This window comes from Corvus hawaiiensis, chromosome 5 (genome assembly GCF_020740725.1).
Source record: "Corvus hawaiiensis isolate bCorHaw1 chromosome 5, bCorHaw1.pri.cur, whole genome shotgun sequence".
Lineage (NCBI taxonomy): Eukaryota > Metazoa > Chordata > Aves > Passeriformes > Corvidae > Corvus > Corvus hawaiiensis.
This window is the reverse complement of record NC_063217.1, coordinates 24751774-24772328: the sequence shown is the minus strand read 5'-3', so window position 1 is coordinate 24772328 and position 20555 is coordinate 24751774. Positions and strand designations below refer to the sequence as shown.

At 39.9% G+C, this 20555-nt stretch overlaps 1 protein-coding gene across 6 annotated transcripts in view; it reads right to left on the bottom strand.

The window, feature by feature from the left end:
* LIMCH1 (LIM and calponin homology domains 1) overlaps positions 1-20555 on the bottom strand; it is a 183539-nt gene that overhangs the window by 101485 nt on the left and 61499 nt on the right. For 4 of the 6 annotated variants that reach the window (XM_048302791.1, XM_048302795.1, XM_048302792.1 and 1 more), the window contains exon 2: positions 8635-8705. In XM_048302791.1, coding sequence (XP_048158748.1) covers positions 8635-8705 — 71 coding nt within the window. Of the gene's footprint in view, positions 1-6464; positions 6484-8634; positions 8706-20555 lie in introns of those variants that run through there. The other 2 variants (XM_048302799.1, XM_048302798.1) reach the window with 2 other exon arrangements.

Sequence of the window (20555 nt, the reverse complement as noted above, 5' to 3'; positions counted from 1 at the left end):
CTCTGCTACCAACCCAGCTGAAAAGTCATGCTGTTTGTGCAGTGTCCCAATGGTCGCCTTCACTCACACAGTTACTGTCCATCCCTGCCTCTCAAAAATCCACTAACTACACCTCTTCTTACACAGGCCCGTATATACAAATTAAATTTTGTGTGCCAATTTAGACTCGCATAGAGCATGTCTTGATATGTAAAGTTTTATCAGCTCTGGTAGGTTTCTGTTGAAACATGGGGCAAACAAGACCCTTCACCATTTTGCATTGGCGACCTGGCACAAGACCCTCGGCTGTGGCCCAAGGGAAAGACTCTGCAGGTGAGAAAAAACACTAACCCACACCTTCTCCTAGCAGCCCCTGACAACTGCAGTCCCACGCTTTCTTGCCCCACCAATCCTAACCAAAGGACTTGGCTGCCCTGGGCCTCCTGTCCCCAGCCATGTTCTGGTCTAAGGAGTTTGCAGGAGAGAAAACCTGCAGCACATATCTTCCTCTGGCAGCCCCAACTGCATCTGCAGCTCCAGCCTGTGCCCCCTTCCCCAGTTCTAATCCTAATCCTTGGCTCATTCTGAGTGATCCCAACAATCCCACCAAACACCCAAAAGACAATAACCCAAACCAGGATACAACTAAGAATTTTCAGGCTCCATCCACAAAACCTGAGTCTCTACATGCACATGTGACCTACCTTCAGACCCTTCAAGCTCTCTGTGGGGATTTCCCCTAGCATTTATGTACCTGTCCTGAGTCAGAACAATCCGCTGTACTTCTCAAAGTTCTCTTGTCACTTTCAGTCCAGCATAGAATCATGAAGGTCAGAAAAGACCTCAAAGATCACCAAGTCCAACCACTAATCCAGCACTGCCAAGTCCACCACTAAACCATGTCCCTACAAACACCTACACATCTTTTAAATATGTCCAGGGATGGCAACTCGACCACTTTCCTGGGCAGCCTGTTCCCATGCCTTACAACCCTTTCAGTGATCTCCCCCAGTGCAACCAGACACTCATCCTCCCTCTCCCCTGTGCCAGGTGCTGGCTTGGACTCTCCAGTAGCTACCTGTTAAATGAAGCACAGTAAGACACTGCATAGAAGCTAAAACCTTAGACCTGTCTTACCTTATAGAAACAAAAGGGCACGGTGGAAGTGGAAAGCTCTTCTATCCCCACTCACAGGGAGAAGCTAGGTCACTTCCTTCCCCCGATAAAAAACAGATCTCTTAGGTATGGGAAGAATCAATTGCTCTATTCGTGCTGTCCCCAAGGCTTGGCATTCCAGGAGATAAGGTATCTCCACAGCTGGACAGACAAGCTGAAATCAGTACTAGCCACGGAGTGACTAACCTATTAGACCATCCTGGGGATTTTATCATTAGTTAAGAATTTGAAAAACTTCTGCCAGGAAGAGAAGGCGTTTCAGGCAACAGTTGATAAAAGATCTAACGAAAAGCACCAATAAACTGCCTGTGAAATTCTTGCAAGAAAGCGTCAGTTAAAAAAATATTCAGAGGATGACTGCCACAACCCAGCCTCCAAAAAGACCTTGTTTCTAGGAGGAAATGGAAGAGAAGCATTTTCAGAGAATAAACTTCAGAAATGGAGAAAAGAAAGGTTGAAGTGATGTGTGTCCACAGATCAATCCAGGCTGGAGGAGAGGTATCCAACAGAGTTCTTTGCTCAAGTAACAGATCATATTCTTAAAAAGAAAAGCTTACTAATGATCTGATCTAAAAGTAAAAGGGCACTTCATATTTGAGAGTTCAGGAAATTCTATCCACAGTAGACCTTCACAGAGACATTTCTCTCTTCAAATTAAGTTTTACAGACTTAGATTCAAACAAGCAGCCTTTCAGCACTTGATAATTATTAGCCTAGACAGCTTCAGTATCCACATATTTTTAACTCATGCTCTAGTGGCAGCTCCAAAATGCCCCCAAATATTTGAAAAGGATAGAAAAATCCACTACTAGCCTTAAAGATGAACAAATCACATTGAAACAGTGAACAATGAAAAGTCAAAATATTTAGTTGCAAAAGACACGGTTAAGAAGTTTCAAAATATAAACATGTTCCTGAGGTCACAAAAATATTTTTGGGAAAACATTCTTGAGTGATTGCTAATGATGCCCCTGACCTCATTTATTTAGAATCAGATGAACAAGGTGCTTTTTTAACAAGCAGGACAGAACTGACTTTGTCCCATAAAGGGCTCACAGTCCAGTCTAAGATGTACAAAGTGAATAAAGACCTATGCAAATATGCAGCATTGAGAAAACAATATTCCAAACACAGGACTGCATGAGTCTTGCTCCGCCAAAGACTGAAAATGTGAACAAAACAGAGGCCTTGCAAACAACTCAAGAAAGGCAACAGGGAAGATTGTGAGTAAGTAACTTCACAAGCTATTTATACAGAGCCTACAATCACAAGGACTGGTGATGTAAAGAGCATCTCATGCACCTATAAATTTACAATTCATGCATAGTTTTTACACTGAGTAGCAATGGCCATGGATAATTTCCCATACTAAATATGTTTTCTTAAACACACGCTCTCGAAAAGCTGAAACTTCTCACAGGATTACCTTGCCTTGCATTTGAGCAACACTCCTTTTGAGTGGGTCAGCGTTCCACAGCCTCCTGCCCTGTCAATAACCAAGCATCAGTGAAAAAGCTCTATTTGTCTGCTGAAATTCACTTTTTTTAAAAGCATAAATACAAAGACAGGTCATTCTGTCTGTACTCAAGCACGCCCCTTACTGGCTATTCCCCTCTTTTCATCATGGACTTAGCATTAGGGTTTATGTTGCCTTTGACCCCTGATCTAAACCATATTAATAAATAGCTCTTCATTATAAAACAGCAATAAAACTTGAAGATTAAAAACTCTGTATTCATATAAAATTGTTTCAAATGTCCTCACATGAACCTTAATCCTAATGCCTAATGAGCCTTGGGGCCCATCTCTCAAACTTGGAGACATGCCAAATTCACTACGCTGATAATGTTTTGGCTTTACAGCACAGAGCCTGAAAACTGCAGAACACCAGTTCCTTCTCACCTCAAAGCATGGGTCACATTCAAGACTTCAAATATGCCTACGAAACTCAAATACCTTCTTAGTTTCCAAGAATAAGAAAGTCAAGCAAAATACTAATTAGGCATAAGGGCTGGGCATCCACTGACTTCTCCACTGTTCACTACACAGCCAAGTGCTGAACTGATGCCCGGCCCGTACAACTGACAGACAATTAGAATGACATATCTGAAAAATCCTATAGTATACAAAGAGTATTTGTTTTCCCCTACAGGATGACATAAGTGACATTAACTTGCAAGAAGAACGATTGAAACGCCATATATACAGCCAAGGCTGCTCTTCATACCTCCCAGTATCACTGACTTGGAGCACAAAAGTTTTATTATTCCGTAGCAATACACTTGTACTGATCTGGCACATTGCCAGCCCTTGTTGAAAACTGCATTCATGTCAGCCCAAAGCTTGGTCAGATGCACTAGAACCAGGATGCACAACCAAAGAAACTGCTCTCTGAGAAAAACGCAGCTTATTCATCACTAGTGACATGACGAACACAAACTAAGGAGATTTCTTATTTGCAGAAGAAAATCATTCTCATGACAGAATAAATGATAAATTCCATCAAGTAATTCTTGGTCATAATCACTTTCAGTTTGCTAGATTTATAGCCACACTTTACATTTTCTTTAAATACTATTAAAATAATCTATGTGCATGACTAACTTCTCACCTTTTTTATAAAACCTAAAAACTTTCTTTTACTTTTAAAGAGCATATATTCCAAGTGTGCACAGCAGAAAAGAACTGTCTTTCCTATATATTGTCCTGCAAGAGAAAAAGTGTAAAACTTTTTTTTTAGTTCACTGTACATATACAATTTTACCAAGACTACTTAAAAGCAGTGAAACATCTTTGTATCTCCTCTTTCAAAAAACAACAAAAAAGCTACAGAGTCAAAGAGCCCCGGTTTCAAAGAATAAGCGTAGTTTCTGCACATTTTACTAAGCTACGTAACACCAAATACAAAATAACAGTCTCTAAAAATCAAAGAAGACCTTGGGAAAGTGCTTGTAAGTTGGTATCCAGAACTGCACAGGCAAGTGACATCCATCACTAACCACATACAGTTAGTCCTCTTTCACTTTTATATGTGTATGCCATTGCTTTTCAGGGTATGCAGTTAAATATTTGTTAGAACTTTCATGCTTGAGAAAAATCAAAGATTTATTATGCCTTCATGTACTGCTATAAACTGATTTTAATGCATACATAAACCAGACATGCAGCTAAACTGTTCTACATACAGAACTCAAGGTATTACACACAATCATGATGTTGTTGGACTCTACCGCAAAGCCAAATAACTTCTGTTAATATCCAAACTGGATTCAGTTTTAGCTCATTGTTTAAGGTTTTTTGCCCAGGATTCATATCCCAATTGTTGTTACTCTTCTTTATGGTCTGGTCCTGTTCCTGACCTTAAGAGTCTCACTACTACGAATACAAACTTTCAGGGCAACTGGATTGCTTGATTTCAGAGAAAGCTTGAGAGAAAATACAATGCCAATTGCACGTCAGAAGTTCTTACAGATATATTGGATATATATCCTGTTTGGATAATCATATCAGAACAGGTAATTAACTCAGATTTTTGAAGTCTCACGTCCCTACAGAGACCTCTCTAACTACCGAATGCCCAGCATGAAAGAAGGAATCCTGCAGTAGCAGAGCTGGACAAGGGGAGGTGGGCAGCAAGGGGAAGAAGAAAAAAATTGAAAACACATTTGCAAGGATATTAGAGCAGTAACAACTGGGCAAGGTTGCAGCAGGACGTAAGCATTTTTTTTCCCTGTAATAATTTTAAAAATTATTAATAGCAATTGTTGCATGATTAGAAATAAAAGCAACCTTTACTTCCTTACCTGCTGTTTCAAAAATCCCAACAGAACCACCCAAACCAGCAGGGCAGACAGAGAGACAGGATATGCACTTTTTTTGGCAGTCAACCTTCATTCAGATGCCTGAATCCATAGAATAGGAATACCTAAGCATTGCAACAACCAGATCTAATTTATTTCTGATTAATCCTCTAGCTTCTTATGATATCTGGGTCAAACCTAAACATCAAAGCTATGTAACAAGGGAGAAAAAAAACCCTGAACATGTGCTGGAGCACCAATAGGGGATTTCCAGCGATATTTCCTGCTACTGGTGTTGTATTCCTGCATCATATAGCTTTCAACCATGACCCCAGGAAGGCACATTTGCCCACCCATGCAGAACTCCTCAGTCTTTTCACACAATAATTTAATTCACAAAGCAAGAACAGATCAAGAACTGCCTCTGCCTATATAGCTATTATATCCCTTGCTGAAATCACCATCTGCACTGATGTCACACAGCTATGCTAAAAAAAACATGAACTCATTTCAGACAAACAGAAGTCGTAGTCACTGGTTTCTCAGCACAGCTGGGTGAACAATTAGAGCCACCACTGTCTGGGCAACTGCACAAATGGGCTTTCGAACAACCAGAAAGAAGAAAGGGTCTGTGTTGCTCTCATCTGTCGACTTGTTGCTTTATGGCATCCTGCATTGTTTAAATATGCCCCTCAGCTCCTCAGCTAAGTGTGTCAAGCTATAAAGTTCGTCCTGAGGCCAGATCAAGACACCAGCCACAGCACAAACACTATCAGAGAGGCAGATGCAAGGCTCTTGGGTTCCTGTGGCAAGCATACGTGTCTGGACTGCTCTGCTAGTCAGGATGGTGCTCCACAACACATTCATCCCAAAAGTCTGAGCTTTTGGCATTGCACAGTTGCATTCGTTTTCCTTTATTAAAATATGTGGATTGTTGCTAGATGTGAATGAAACATTTATAACCAGTGTAGTGATGTCTGCTTGTGTCTGTAGGCTGTGTAGGACGTAGAGACAGGGATCAAGTGGAGGCAGGCCTGGCATTACTGTGTATAAGGGTGAAACAATTCTCCTACAGACAGAGAAAGAGATTCCCCCTGCATTCTTTTGCACAAGACCAGTCCCTTTGGGGAATGGACTCTGGCATGGTAACTTCCCTGCTCCCTTCTGCAAAACACCTGCAAAGTCAGAAGGTAGCTTGAGATATGTTTGGGACATTCAAGGCATGCTGATTGTGTCCGCACTCCTGACAGCATTTTCCAGTCCTCTAGCTGCTGGGATCCCTCAGAAGCCAAGCTCACTTTCAGTCTTCCTCACAAAATACAACAGGCAAGCAAACCCCTGACACATGTGGAAGTTAAGCACAACCATTCCACACTCACGTGGACATCACCCACACAAGTGTCTGGCTATGAGTTATCAGTTAATGCCACTTGCAGTGAGTACTGTGCTGTGGATATAAACAGAGGTTTCCTTTTCCCTAAAACTTCAACAAATCAGATAAAACCTGACCAAAAGCAATGAGTTCTTCCATCTTCAGAAATGAAGATAGCTATAACTTCTTTCTTGTCTTCTGAAGTTGTCAGATACTTAGATCAGGTTTTCATCTACTTGTTGAGGTCAGCTGCAATGAAAGCACATTGAAGGAAGGAAGTTAAGAGAAAGCTTGTATACCACTACATTTTTTTCATTAGGTACTCTGGTAGGTTTCTGATGAATCACAAAACTCCTGTCTAGAAAGACAATATTGCTTGCGGCAGCTTTACAGTGCTTTTTCACTGAGCAACAGATAAAAAATTAACTATCAGTGCTTCACTTCCCAAAGTACTTTTTGAAGATACTCTAAGAGTTCTCAGTGTTAGATCCAAAAATTTTGTTTGAGCTCTCTGTTTTACAGGGGACTTGGAACCAGTGAGGAGTACAGTTCTACTGCTGATGCTATAGTTTGTTCATCATCAAGAAACCAAACTTGAAGGCCAAATTGATGGCTTTCTCATTAATGCTCTGTAGCCCAATAGAGTTTTACACACCAGCCAAGAGCAGGACGCAATAGAAACATCATGGCTTCTAAGATTCCAGGCTGAGGAGACGGGTTCCCTCAGGCTGATTTGCACTACTCCACAGGTGGTAAATGAGGACACACAATTTGCCCGCTATCACAGAACAATTTCATAGGATAACCAAGTGTTGTCCCTTGACCTGGTTATTACTGGAGCTTGCAAACTTCTAGGAAATACATATTTATTAGTCTCAATAGCAAAACATTAGTTAGTTAAGCCTTCCATCTTAAAGATTTACAACATTTAAATCAGACTACCTCTGCTTACTTGCAGATAAGATTACAATCTAATCTTGAAATACACAGCCCTTGCTTTTCATGCAACACAATTCAACCTTAACATTTAAAGAGCACTGTGAAGTGATTCAGCACACAGCACTTCCCTTCAACACACAGAGGAGAGAGATCCTGTGCGAGAAGCAACCCTTAAATACAAAGAGGGTATGCTCCTTCTGAGTTACACAATTTTTGATCAACAATAACAACTACTTCCCTCCTCCCAAAGCCACTCCTCAGCAAAGACACGCAACTACAATCAAAATAGATCACATCATTTCCTTTGTGATTTTTCACCTTTAAAAGCTAAAGTTCAAGCTGTCTGATTAATGACACCAGTGAGACATATAACAGTATTTAGACAAGTAGGTTTCGGATCTATGGTAAACTACCTAGAGCTGAGTTACAGGATATTAGCTCAACTCTACTGCTGAAAACAGCTTCCAAGTTCCAGTACCTGGAATAGTATAAAACTTTACCAATAGCTGCAATTGTCCAGCTACACATTCAGGAGATCTCCTTTAAAAAAATGGATTCAGTTCTGCACAAGCTTCATCATTCTGGTGTGCAAAGACAGATTTTATCAACTTCAGAGACAACCCTGCACATCCAGGGAAAAAAATTGGTCCATACAGTCAGTTCAGATCAGCAGGTTCTCCCAAATGCCTGACAACCTGTTTTTCAAAGGACTAAGGGCATTAGGACCCATTTCCATATTGCTCTTAGAAGTCACCACCTTTGGCATGTAACCCTGTAACAAGGTTTTGGAAGGCTCTTCCTAAAAACTAGCTATTAGAACCACAGAGAGAAATGCGCAAAAGCTAACTTGTGTCTCTCGTCCAAAAATTACAAAACACATCATTGAAACACACCTTTGGGCAAATTTAGAGGATGTCTAACCTTTCCAGAAACTATTAAAGCAGCTGTGTATTGATGGTATTCAGATGGCTAACTCCTGACAGCATTCAGTCTTGGAGTTGGTCCAAAACGCCTCATTGTAGAAGAGACGTCCACAGGCAGGTGTGGAACACTGTTTGCCAATCTGTGGTTAACAACATTAAATAAAAGGAAACCAAAAAACAAACATAATTTATTTTTTTTTTACATAACTTAGCTAAGGAGCTGGGGTGGAGTAAGGGAAGCACTTCGCAAAACCTGTTTTTTTTAAGCCACATTTCAACCCTCACCATAACAATAGTTTTGGCACTGAAATGATAGTGCAGTGAAATACCATTGTGCAATATCAAAACTCTCAAAAGGAAATCAAAAATTTGACATACTAACTAAAGTTGTTTTCTACTTCAGTCAAGATTGTATTCAAGGCTCAAAACTGTAAGCATTACTTACTCACACAGAAGAATGCCGTTTTCTAATCCGGAACGAAAATCTTTCTCACCAAAACTTCTGCCTGTCACTTGCTGCAAAAGAGTAGGGGGAAACAAAAGAGTGACATCTATTAGAAAGTGAGCTTTACAAGAACAATTAATATTATACAGTTAGAGCATCTGCTGCATAAGGAACACTTGAGCTTTAAAGGCTTGCAAAGGACTAAGTCATGTCCATTTCTCCTTTCCATTTCATCAAGCTATTTAACATATAGGACAAAGTATTTGCTCTTGCCAGTGCATTTGCAGATTATAAAAGAACTGTTTTCTAAAAGTAAAAACAAAAAATGATAAAACAAAACCTACAATGTAATCTTCAGAATATTTTAAAAGGTTTTCTTAATAGTGCTTTGAAATTTAAAACTATTGCATTCAGACAAACTATGATTTTTTTATTGCTTTTTTTGCACCACATTAAAAATTTTGTACCGGACTTGAGCTTTAGTGCTTAACTTATGATCTTTACAGAATAAGCAAAGGCATTTGAAAGCACTGGCATGAGTTATAGCCCTTCAGACACATGCCTCAACACTCCTGGTCATATTAAAAGATACTTCACATCAGCAGTTCAACCGTGAGTGTTGAGAGAATACAAACTCAGTGGAAGCTAAGGATTAGGCCCCTTCTCACAGTCCCCCCAACTACACTTGAACCAAGAGGTACACTTTGTCCCACAAGCTCTTAAGCCAGTCTGTGCTGCTTAGGGATGGACCATCTGGAAACCTTCTAGGAATCCCAATCTTGCCTGATTGGGATTCCTAGCTGCTACAAGCATGACTGAACCCCCATTTATGACTTACTACTGTGTTGACAATGTCTTGCCATTCATCTTCATATCATTCTCAACAGATGACATGTTCAGTTAAAAGTAGAGAATACTTTTTAGTATCATCACAAAAGAGATAGTTTCTATGTTTAGAAAGCGCTGAACAGAAACAATACAAAGCAAAAAAAGGTTTTAATTGTCCTGCAGGAGGTCTTCTCCTTACCCAGGCAAAACATTTACCGGATGCTTATAGAGCTCTCATGGCTTGCATCCAAACCTTCAGCAAGACCCTTGCTCTGGGTGTTGCTTCCACCATAGGGAACCACAGGGAACAGGGACTTGGGGACACATCTGTCATTATGTCCCTGCTTTCTCTTTGCTGTTATATTCAGATGTAAGACCCTTTCCCTCCTAGTTTCCTGTCATAAAGACAGCAATTTATAAAAACTGACAAATTTCCCACAGGATTAGTGAATGCATCAGTTCCAGAAATGCTAGTTGTAGCTATGCAATCTTAGACAGAGAGCAACCACTTTTTAAAAAATTGAAATGCAAATGCAAAGCTTAAAATCTAATCCTTCACTAAATTATGAACATATTTTTTTGTTCAATGTGAAGGAAGTTGTCCCATACTCTGCAAAATGTATCATAAGGGCATCAGTGGACAATCATATTTATGTAAATGCATAAAGTAGCACAAGGCACTGGGTTGCACTCCTATCTCTGAAGAAACCACATGTAATTTGCCAGTAGTAAATGACCTTTAACTATTTAAACTATATCTAGTCATAGTAAATCATCTCTAATCTTGTCCTGCTGGGACAGGGGGAAACCATGACAATAAAACCATTAGCTTTTAGGATGAATTTTAGGCAGAGCATATCAAAACCGACTTTTTTCATCCACAGAATATAGTACAGAAAGGAATAGGAAGAGCTAATTCATAGCAGCCTGACTCCAAGTGGTTTTTTCTGTGAAAAAACTAAAGAAAAATTATAATCATCTTATTTCACCCCTCAACACCAAATGTCCCAGATATGGAAATCAGACTTCTTATGCATTTGTTGAAGACCCTTATTTAGCAGGGAGCAGTACTGAAACTGCTACCACAATTCAGGTAGGAATCTACCTGCCAAAAGCTGTCACATGAGTATTGCTGTCATTACTGATGATGTAGGAAGGTTTCATACATAACTTCTGACTGCACAAATAAAATCATGAAATACAGATGCACAGCTGGCACATGAATTCGTCCAGTGAGAGGTACAACACACTGACAGGAGGTGAGGAAAGACAGGATGGTCCAGGAACAGTGCATGTCTGTTTAAAAAGGAACTGGAAGTAAATGAGGCATGGCAAGGTTTATGCCTACTCTAGATGATGCAGCTGCAGAGGGAAAACATTAATCACCTACAAGTCTCCTGATTTAGTCCATTAAAATGTAAAAACAGTTCAACAGAGAAAGGCTAGAAACTAAAAATAAGCATGAAGATGACATTATAAATGACAAAGATAAACCCAAAAAGGGACTGAGACAAGCAAGAAGCTGGATCCACCTTTTCCAGAGGAAACAAGAGCTCAGTTGCTTGGCGTACGCACACACCTACATCTCCCTCTCTGCAGGGGCCACTTTGGGCCATACCCTCATGAACAAATACTGCAGGCCCACAGGCCAACCTGGTGCACATTGCTGAGATAACCTCTGCTCAGCACACCTACAGTGGGAGGAGACAAAGGGACTTCAAGCAAAAGGATTGGAGCTCTCATATTTGCAAACACAGAACCCCACACAGCAAAGTGCATACTTTACCCAAACCCCAGTAAAAATGAAAGCAGGTGCATTTGCCATGGTATCACAAAAATGCTGCACGCATCACAGGACTGTGTTCATGTTATTGATATAAGCAGTGGTCTGTTCTTTCTAGCTTATCTTCCATCTCTGGAAACAAAAGCCTCCAGTTTGCTGGATGAATCTCTGAAAACACTGACACACAAGGACTAAAGGGTACTGTTTGCAGTGCTTCTGCTGGGCTTTACTGGAAAAAAGAAAATTGTTCATCTGCAACCAGGTAAAGAAAACTGAAAAATGGAAGAACAAATCTTTAGCCCATCAGCTTTCATATTACAGAAAAATGGTGTTCAGAACTGAATCTGCACAAAACCAGTCATGAACAGATGCAAGGCAGTCTGCAGCCTGGACTGCTGTCTTCAGGAAAGGAGAAAAGAGAAGTAATACCAAACCCCAAGATGTTAACTGAGAGAGCTTTTCTTTGCAAGGCCAGGTTTCCAGACGTGCCACATCTTACATGCTTTGGAGACACAACTCCGTCTTCTGCCTTGCACTCTCCCTGCCTCACTGGTACAGACCAGCACACTTAGTGCAAGAGGAAGCAGGATAGATGGAAGAGCTCCCTATTCACTGTAATTCTTGCAGTGCTAGAGTGCCAAAGTTAGAACAAAGTACCTTAAAGACAAAACACAAGCTGTATCCTGTTAACGATTAGTAGAAAAGCCTCCCACGTCTTTCTTAAGTTCTATAAAGCTGAGTGGAAAAAAGTTGTATTTCCCTGTCATACTTTAAATTAAAAATAGAGAACAGAAGCAAAACAGTATCATTTATTATTGTGTGCTTCATTTATGTGAGGAGGCATTGTTTTTATTCATCATCTGGATGATATTTTCTTCTCTGTAAAAAGCTACAAGCGTCGCAACCAGGGCAATTATTTGAGTGCCGGGTGCATTTCTCAGTTTCCCTGTCACTTAACAACAGAAAATGAATCTAAAATGAGTTATAAAACTTCTTCATGGCAACAACTTTAATACATATTTGCATACAGTAACAGTATATATGGTATTGTTGCTGATTAACTCTTCTTTTCTTTGCAGTTACACATGCTACTAAATTTATGTCATCAAGGATGGCTGCCATCCAGCCACTAACCAGTGCCATATTATACAACTTTATTTTCACAAAGCTTCAGTTTACATTGTTTTCCTTGCATTTTATATTGCTGCTGGTGCTTCCTGAGATGGAGCTTGCAAAGCCTCTCATGTCAAAACAGCTTAGGGCATGAAAAGGAAAAGGTGACAAATTAGTGAACAGATGCTGGCCTCAGGTGAAATTTATCTAGGCCAACAAGATATAAGTAGTTGAATAAACACTTGGTCATCAGGGATAACACAATGAAAATACTTAGTTTCATTTTCTATGTGCACATCTGAAAATGCCATGTTATGCAGTGAAAAAAATTAGAGACACAGCAAAGAGAGGTCTTTGTTTCTCATTACGCATTTTTGAGAGCTTATGAAGTATGACAATAAAGAGAGAAAGATTTTCAAAGAGTTTCATAAGCTGTTCATTTCTTTGTATGTGAGTATGCTGCCTCTCCATTTTGTGCAACCATTATTTTTCCCTAAATAATTTTTTTACTTAAATGGAAAAATCATGCCCTGTTACTTAACTAGGGAGTTATAAAAGTACAGCTTAAACTGCAATAATCAGGTATGTGTATAGAAAGCATTGGATTGTACAAGCAACACAAACAGGGTTGTACAGGGAACACAAACCACCAAAAGAAGCATGACAGGTTTTAGGGCATCAGGATTTGGCTCCTCTAAAGTAATGAATTCCTACTTCCCTGTTTCTGAGTTGTAATCTGAGCTAATAAGACGAATATGCAAGTTAAATTCCATTTTCCTATAGCATAGGCAAGAGATTTCTGAACTAAACAACCCTAACCAGTTAAAGCCAGCTTCACCTTTGCAGCCCAGAATTGCACCACATTGCTATGACAGTGCAATGGAACCTGGCCACCCTTCACTGGCTCCTGGTTCAGCCACGTGTGGATCATGAGATGTCTCTGTCTGCAAAAGGGGACACAACACACCATTTACGTATGAGTTCCCTCTCTCTTATGTCACAGAGGGATTTAAATTGCTAAAATCATAGCAATGTAAACCACTCCTTTAACAGTTTTATTACAAATATTAGGAAGCTAGCTCATTTAGTACAGAGAAACTTGAAGACTGCATGAATGGATTTTTCCAGGGGCAACAACCACTGGTCTAACACACCTGTCTTCCAGAAAAGCTGAATGGTGACAAGCACTCTGCTCAAAGCCTTCCAAGGCTTTACAGTACTGAGGTAATTTACTACTGAAATCAATAAAAGAGCAAACAAATATCTGTAGTGTGTAATTCTACTCTCAAGGACAAAACCAGCATGAGCTCAGAATGCCTAATGTGGCCGGCAATAATCACCTGAAATTCTGTGGTACGGAACTTGAAAAATTAAAGAATATATGGGAGGATGAGGGGAGATTTCACGCTTGGATACCAAGATTAATCTGCAAAGAAAGCACTTAACATTATTTTTAGGTCTTCCACTTGCTGGTCACTTAAATTTAACTGTAATTTGCAAAGTTAACTACATGTGCTGATGTCCCCTTCGTTCTTTTCCTCTGACTGTTCACCCTCATATTATTCTTTAATGAGACGGAAAGCTGACTCACTCTTTTTATACTTCATAGAATCTTCACTTTTCCTAGCAGCAATAGAATAAAACAATATATTCTCCCCCATTTACTTTAAATTCCCTTCTGCCACACTGCTGATTGGGTCAGCTGACTGTTTGGTGTCAACATACAGCATGGGAAAACCATACCCACTGATACAAACACACTCCCAACCCCTTTGGTGGGCCCAGTTCTAAGTCCTCACTAAAGAAATAATTTATTTACTAAGGGATGCTAGTCACTGCCTTTTGTTTTCCATGAAGGAAGCAACAACTAAAAAAAAAAACGCAACAGCTGGGGTTTTTTCCTGATCCTTTGCACAGATTAATGAGGACATGATCCTATGAATGGACACCTATATGGTTAAACTGCCTCGGTTAGTACTCTGTTTAGGAAACACAGCACAAGAAATATTGAAAGAGTAGTACATACCAGCAGCAGCAGCAGCTATTACCCTACCTAAGGCTTTAAAGCTAAGTCTGGGAAGATTCTGTCCTTGCTAAATCCTGCCCACCACCAGAGCTTTCCACACTGAAATTCTGCATTGCTAACAGTAGTATTGAATATGCAGGGTTGCCATACGTTGCTTGGATTTGTGATCTTGCAGAGCCATGCACATTTCTGCCAGGACATCTGGTAGTATAATCCCGTTTGGCTGGCAAGCTGCTAAAGAGTGTTAAAATTTCACGATAGAGTAAAATCAGCTTCCTTTCCATCTCCCCTCCCTAATGCTGTTTGTATACATTTCCAGGTGCAATGCCAGACATTGCAGCCTTTCCTCTGGGGTGGGGTGGGGCAGAAAACATTTTATTCAAGGTTGAACATTTTGTGAAGAAAGAGAGCAAAGAGCAGGAAGGGAACTTCAAAGTGACTTCTGTCAGATTTCTCTTGGCTATAGCACATGCCCTGAAAGCCTCACCTAGCATCAGGTCATCTGTTACATCCAATTTGTATTTGACAGTCAGTAGATTGGCATTGCACTGTTGTTTTATGGACAACCAGATTCTTATCTCTGGTGTTACTGAAATGAGGTACCACATAACAGACATGACAGACCACCCTAGGGTGTTTTTAATCACATGTTCAATTTAGGGTTCTTTTTATTGCTAAAAAAACCCTAAAATAATGCAAAAAAAAATTTTAAATCCCGTATTTCCTATACTGTGGGATACATCATCCCTTTCTTAGTTTTAATAGGAATTAAAGAAGGGGGGAATTGTGGGATTTATCCACAGATTTATCAGTAAAGTATCCATCCCTCTTCTTGAGTGGGGATAAGGAGGATGAAGCACTGTTTCAGGAAAATAAGTTGTATTTGGTGGAAGGTATGTCTTCCCATAACGACACATTCTTTAGCTGTGTACTCTTTTCTGTAAAAACAAGGCTCCATGCAGATGGTCAGAGGAGCAGAGATCAGGATCAGTATAGATGATGTGAAGTCAACAGGTACAACAGAGCAGAAGACACCTCCTCAGTCCAAGGCCCTCATTTAATCTAGTCCTGTCTGTGTGGAGAGTCTGGCCTTACTCCCCACACTGCGTGGAGAACATTCCCTGTTCAGTTGTCCCTTTTACTACTGCATAACCTATCCCACTTCAGGGTGAACCACTACACAGTGGCAGTTCCTGCACCTTTGAAGGGAAGAGGACCAGAGGACTAGCAATTACTAACTATCATGAACACCCTTTCCCAAGGTCTTACTTTCCTACCCAACCAGGCTAAACAAGCAGCCTGCTCACTGAAAAATGAAAGGATGATTAAAGTTATTATGAATTTTTCATCCTCTTTTTGTGTGATTCCCTGGGGCTTTCCATGGACAGACAAGCATTCACACTGCCTTTGACTGTGCCTCTTCAGTTACATACAGAAAGAAAAGTGTATACAGGAAACTAGTCTCAAAAGCAGAAGCTGTTGATTCAGCCCTTATTTTTTCCCTAACTAATCCTTCTTGAAGCTGGAATCAGTACTGATGGAGGGAGATTACTCAAGCTCTGGCTACTGAACACAGAGTAGCTGTCCCACCAATACCTATTTGCCTCACATTTTATCACCAAGTCAAAGATGTTTTTTAGCAAAGGCCGGGAGAAATTTTTTCCTTTGTCTCAGGTTGATTACATTAGCAACTGTCCAGCAGAACAGGAAATTGGGTTTCTGGCCATCTCTAAAAGAACAAAGAATTAAAACAGACTATTTCTTATCCTTTGACTCCTTTTCTAGCTTTAGTATCCCATACTCTTGAAAATCTGCTCCTCCAAAATTTATGCTATGTGGTATCATCTACATGTTAAAACTGAAGCATCTGCTAATAAAACCCTCTATTTTCTCTCCTCCAGCTTTAGAAAGTTTAGACAGTCCTGAACCAGAAGTGTTTGAAGCTCTGTCAATTACAGCTGCAGAGGCAGAGCAAAACACAACACAGGCAGCAGACTCCTCGTTGAGCTCAACATCTTGTCTCACGCTCAAAGCAATGAAGAAATCAACAGCTCTGTAGGAGATGATAGGATCGCTGCAGTATCTAGATTTGCTAATCCCCACTTTACACTGCTTTAACCTACTTTACGTTAATCACTGCATTTATGTTTTACAAGACCACTGCACTACTTCTTGGACAAGCAGTTTTTGACACCAGTGTGTTGCTTTCTGCCAGGAATGTGCATCTTGGCAGACAACTTTAAAACTCCACGCATTTAAAGCTGCACAGAGACAGGAATACAAAAATACGAGATGCTCCGAGTTAGAGAGGCCCAGCATTAGAAGCACTTCAGCCTGTCATTAACCACTGTCAGAGAGACTACCAAAGCTCAGTACTATTACTGAGATTTTGCAATGAAAAACGTCTGGTAGGAGACACCAGCTTCCTTTTTTGAAGAAATTAAGTGTTCACTTGAGCAAAACATTGATACATTTAACCAGCCATTTAAAGATGACACTCAGTGTCTTAGGTCTCTGTGAAGCCTCTGAAATGCCAATGATGAGCATCAGTAGGCACCAGTCTACCTTGAAGCTTTTAAATTTAATATCATCAAGTCATTTCGAGGCAAGTCCACATGTTAAGTGTCCCATTTACAGTCTGTGCAATTTAAATATATATATATATATATATATAAAAGTATAGCTCAGCAAGGCATTTAAGACTTGATTTTCCAGACAATAAGGCCTGGAAGCCCAGAGCAAGCAAAGCAGGAAACTGTCCATGCGGAATAAAGACACGTCATACAAACACTGCTGAAAAGCATAATTCTATCTGCTATCAATACAACTCGGCAAAACTTTGCTCCTTTCAAATAAAAGGGAAAGAGGTAAACCACAACACTTTTGAGAGTAATATCTGAGCTTCTTGGATGTTCCTTCTGTACTCTGGGTGCTCCCCTGGCACACTCTCCAGCAGGAACAGGGCTGCATGCCATGGTTTTGCAGTCACTTGCAAACACGCCACAGAACTACCAGCAGGTAGCTCTAAACAGGAAAAAATGTGCATTTCAAAAGTCACAGATTGAAGAAAAATGATCCACTTTCCTGCAGAAAGGAGGCTAACCTTAATTCAGTCATATGCTTTTGAGACCTTATTAATAACTCTTTGGAAGTAGATCTACTTTGTCTCTGCCTCTGTAGAGACAGAGTTAAGGAAAAGCATTCACACTCTGAGTGCTTTTCCAGCTAAGCCAGTTTTTAAACAACATTTGGCTACCAAGCATGGATAAAACCAGACTCACGGGAATTTAGGAGGGCACACAGTCAGGACAGCTGATCCAAACAGACCCAAGGGATATCCCATACCATATGGATCATGCTCAGCAACAGAACCAGAGGGAAAACTGGTGGGGGAGCTGCTGCTGGGGGACTGGCTGGGCATTGGTCAGTCATTGGTGAGAAATTGTTTTCTATTGCAACACTTGCCTTTCTTGGATTTTATTTATCACTCTTTGTTATTTTCCTATTCATTACAATGCAGGATTATTTTATTTCCATTATTAAAGTATTCTTTTCTCAGCCCATGAGTTTTCTCACTTTTACCTTTCCAATTCTCTTCCCCTCATCCTCCTGGAGAGGAGGAGTGAGTGAGCAGCTGTGCGGTGCTTAGCTGCCAGCTGGTATTAAAACACAACACAGCCACAAAAAGAACGCTGCCATAAGCAATAAAACCACCAGAAACTAAATAAGAAGGTATGGTGAAAGAGAACAACTACTTCTCTCTAAATTATGATGACATTACAAGCAGATAGAAAGGCCACTGCAGCCTCTACTGGATTAAACTGGTTTTCTGTTCTCCCCAACTCTTCTCCATGATTCCTTTGACCCAGATCCTGAAGGATGAGCAACAGCCCTGCAAAAGGGAATACTGACTGCCATTAATACTGCAGACACGGGAAACACTGCAGAATATCAAGAATCAACTGATGTCTTAGAGCAAGTGGACATGAGATGTTCATAGATTTGACTGCCTATAAATAGAAAAGGAAGTACTTCTGTAAGATTTCAAACCACAGCTTACTCTTGAAAAGACACTTCCAAGAGCAGTCAGCATCTTAAACAGAAATAAGAACCTCTGTTTACTTCTCTCTCCTTCTCCCAAAAATCACAATTTTCCCCAATTAAACAATGTTTAGACATATCTTTCAACAGATTGCTCCCATAGGAGCTAGGGATCTTGCAATGCATTGTGAGCTCTAGATTGAAAGCCATTTTTCATTCATCTGATTTAGCTGGAATAGGGCAGTTACTCATAGTAACCAGTAAGAGTTTTCTGCTAAACAGAATCCATAAATCAATACTGTTGTCCCCTGCAATGATAAACATGCCACTCACAGATCCAGAGCATCAAATCAAGACCTATTTACAAGGCTGTCCCTGAGACAAAAACCAGTAATGTTACTCGGGGTAAGTTGTTGCTCTTTTCTCCCCTGCTGCTGCAGATACAGGGAGCCTTTGTTTGGAGGACACAGAAAGCAGAGGGAGAAAGGGAGGAGGATTGATGATGCATACAACAATAATAAACACTGCTCTTTTCTATTACTAGAGCACCTGCTGCCTCCATCAGTTCAGGCTCATCCATTATGCAGCACACCAGCCCCGACAGTTCCAGAAGCAGCAGCTCTGAAGACATGACAGACCTGACCAGGACGCAAGACACAGAATGAACACCTCTCATTATCAGATCAATGAGCTGCACTGGCACTCATTCTCTGCCCTGTTTATTGCTGGGTGAAACAAATACTAGGAACAATTAGATTAAGTATCTTGTTCAAATATAGTCAGAGCAATAAAAGAAATTTGCCTTCTACAAAATTTAGCAATTTAGCCTTGTAGAAAATAAATTCCTGAAAAGAAAAAAAAACCCTGACAATTATTTTAACTACTGTTACTTTTATTTTTACTTATAGTGGAAATCACATAAGGTCTAAAATGGATGGAAAATAATTATTTCACCATAATGCTTTAATAGTAGAAAAGGAGACTATTAAAAATATGCTTAACATTTCCAATCTAAACAATAAGAACTGCAAGTTTCAAAACATTTGCTACATTTCTACAATTCCAAGAAATCTTTCCAGTCAGCCACTTCCCTGACAGAATCAGACCTGTCCCAAGGACATATTCACTCTTCCTTACCAAATCCAGACTACCCTACTAATGTCAAGAGGACAACTCAAATGCCACATTAAACATGGAGCACTGGCAGGAATCAACATTGAAAAGCATATTTAAATATCATCAGTGTTGGATTGTAAAACACTTTTAAGAATTAGTTAATTTACAATTTTCAGATGTCAAAATGAGAGGAAAAAGTATGATTGAACGAAGTCCTTTATCAGCACATCGGTTTTCCATGTACCTGCTGACACTCGTGTACACTCAGAAACCTCCTTCTGATTTGAAATAAATAAAAAAAATCCACAGATCTTGAAACTCATCATTAATTAATGATACAACTATATAAGAAAGGGAAATATTTTCTTTAAGTTACTTTCCTAAATAGGTTGTTTTCAAATTTCCCACATTATGCAAATAGATTAAATTAAAGGCAAATACGTATCATCAACTTTCTCTGTTCCTTTGTAAAAGCATATAGTACTGACAATGTTATGTAGCACTCATCACTAATATTGTACATGCAACCATGGAAGAACACTGCTGTCATACATACTGGAAAATGAACCAGAACTGTCAGAACAAGAATACCTGCCTGATCTACAAGCAAAATTATACACAAAATTACACACAAAGGGAAACAGAAAAATCAAACAAACCCTACAATTTACTTAAATAATCCAGATATTCTGTGTATCAACCACAACACTCTTTTGAGAGGGCATTCACTTACAGGAATTGTATTTCTCTCCTGTTGTTTTTTAATGTGATGACATACCTGCATGACAGCATGAGCTCTGTTGTTGAGTTCACATGCTCATACTGTCTGTCTGCAAGTGCACCAAGGCCATATTAAAACCTAAGATAACCCCTGTGATGTTTTAAAAGGGAAAGCTCAGGAAGAACCCAAAGCTTCTTTCTCTGGCTAAAATTAAAAGTGTCTCTTGCAATCAGCTGACTTTATTAGGTCCAAATTCTAAACCTCTTGTGCTAAATATTGCCCAGCTTAGGCTG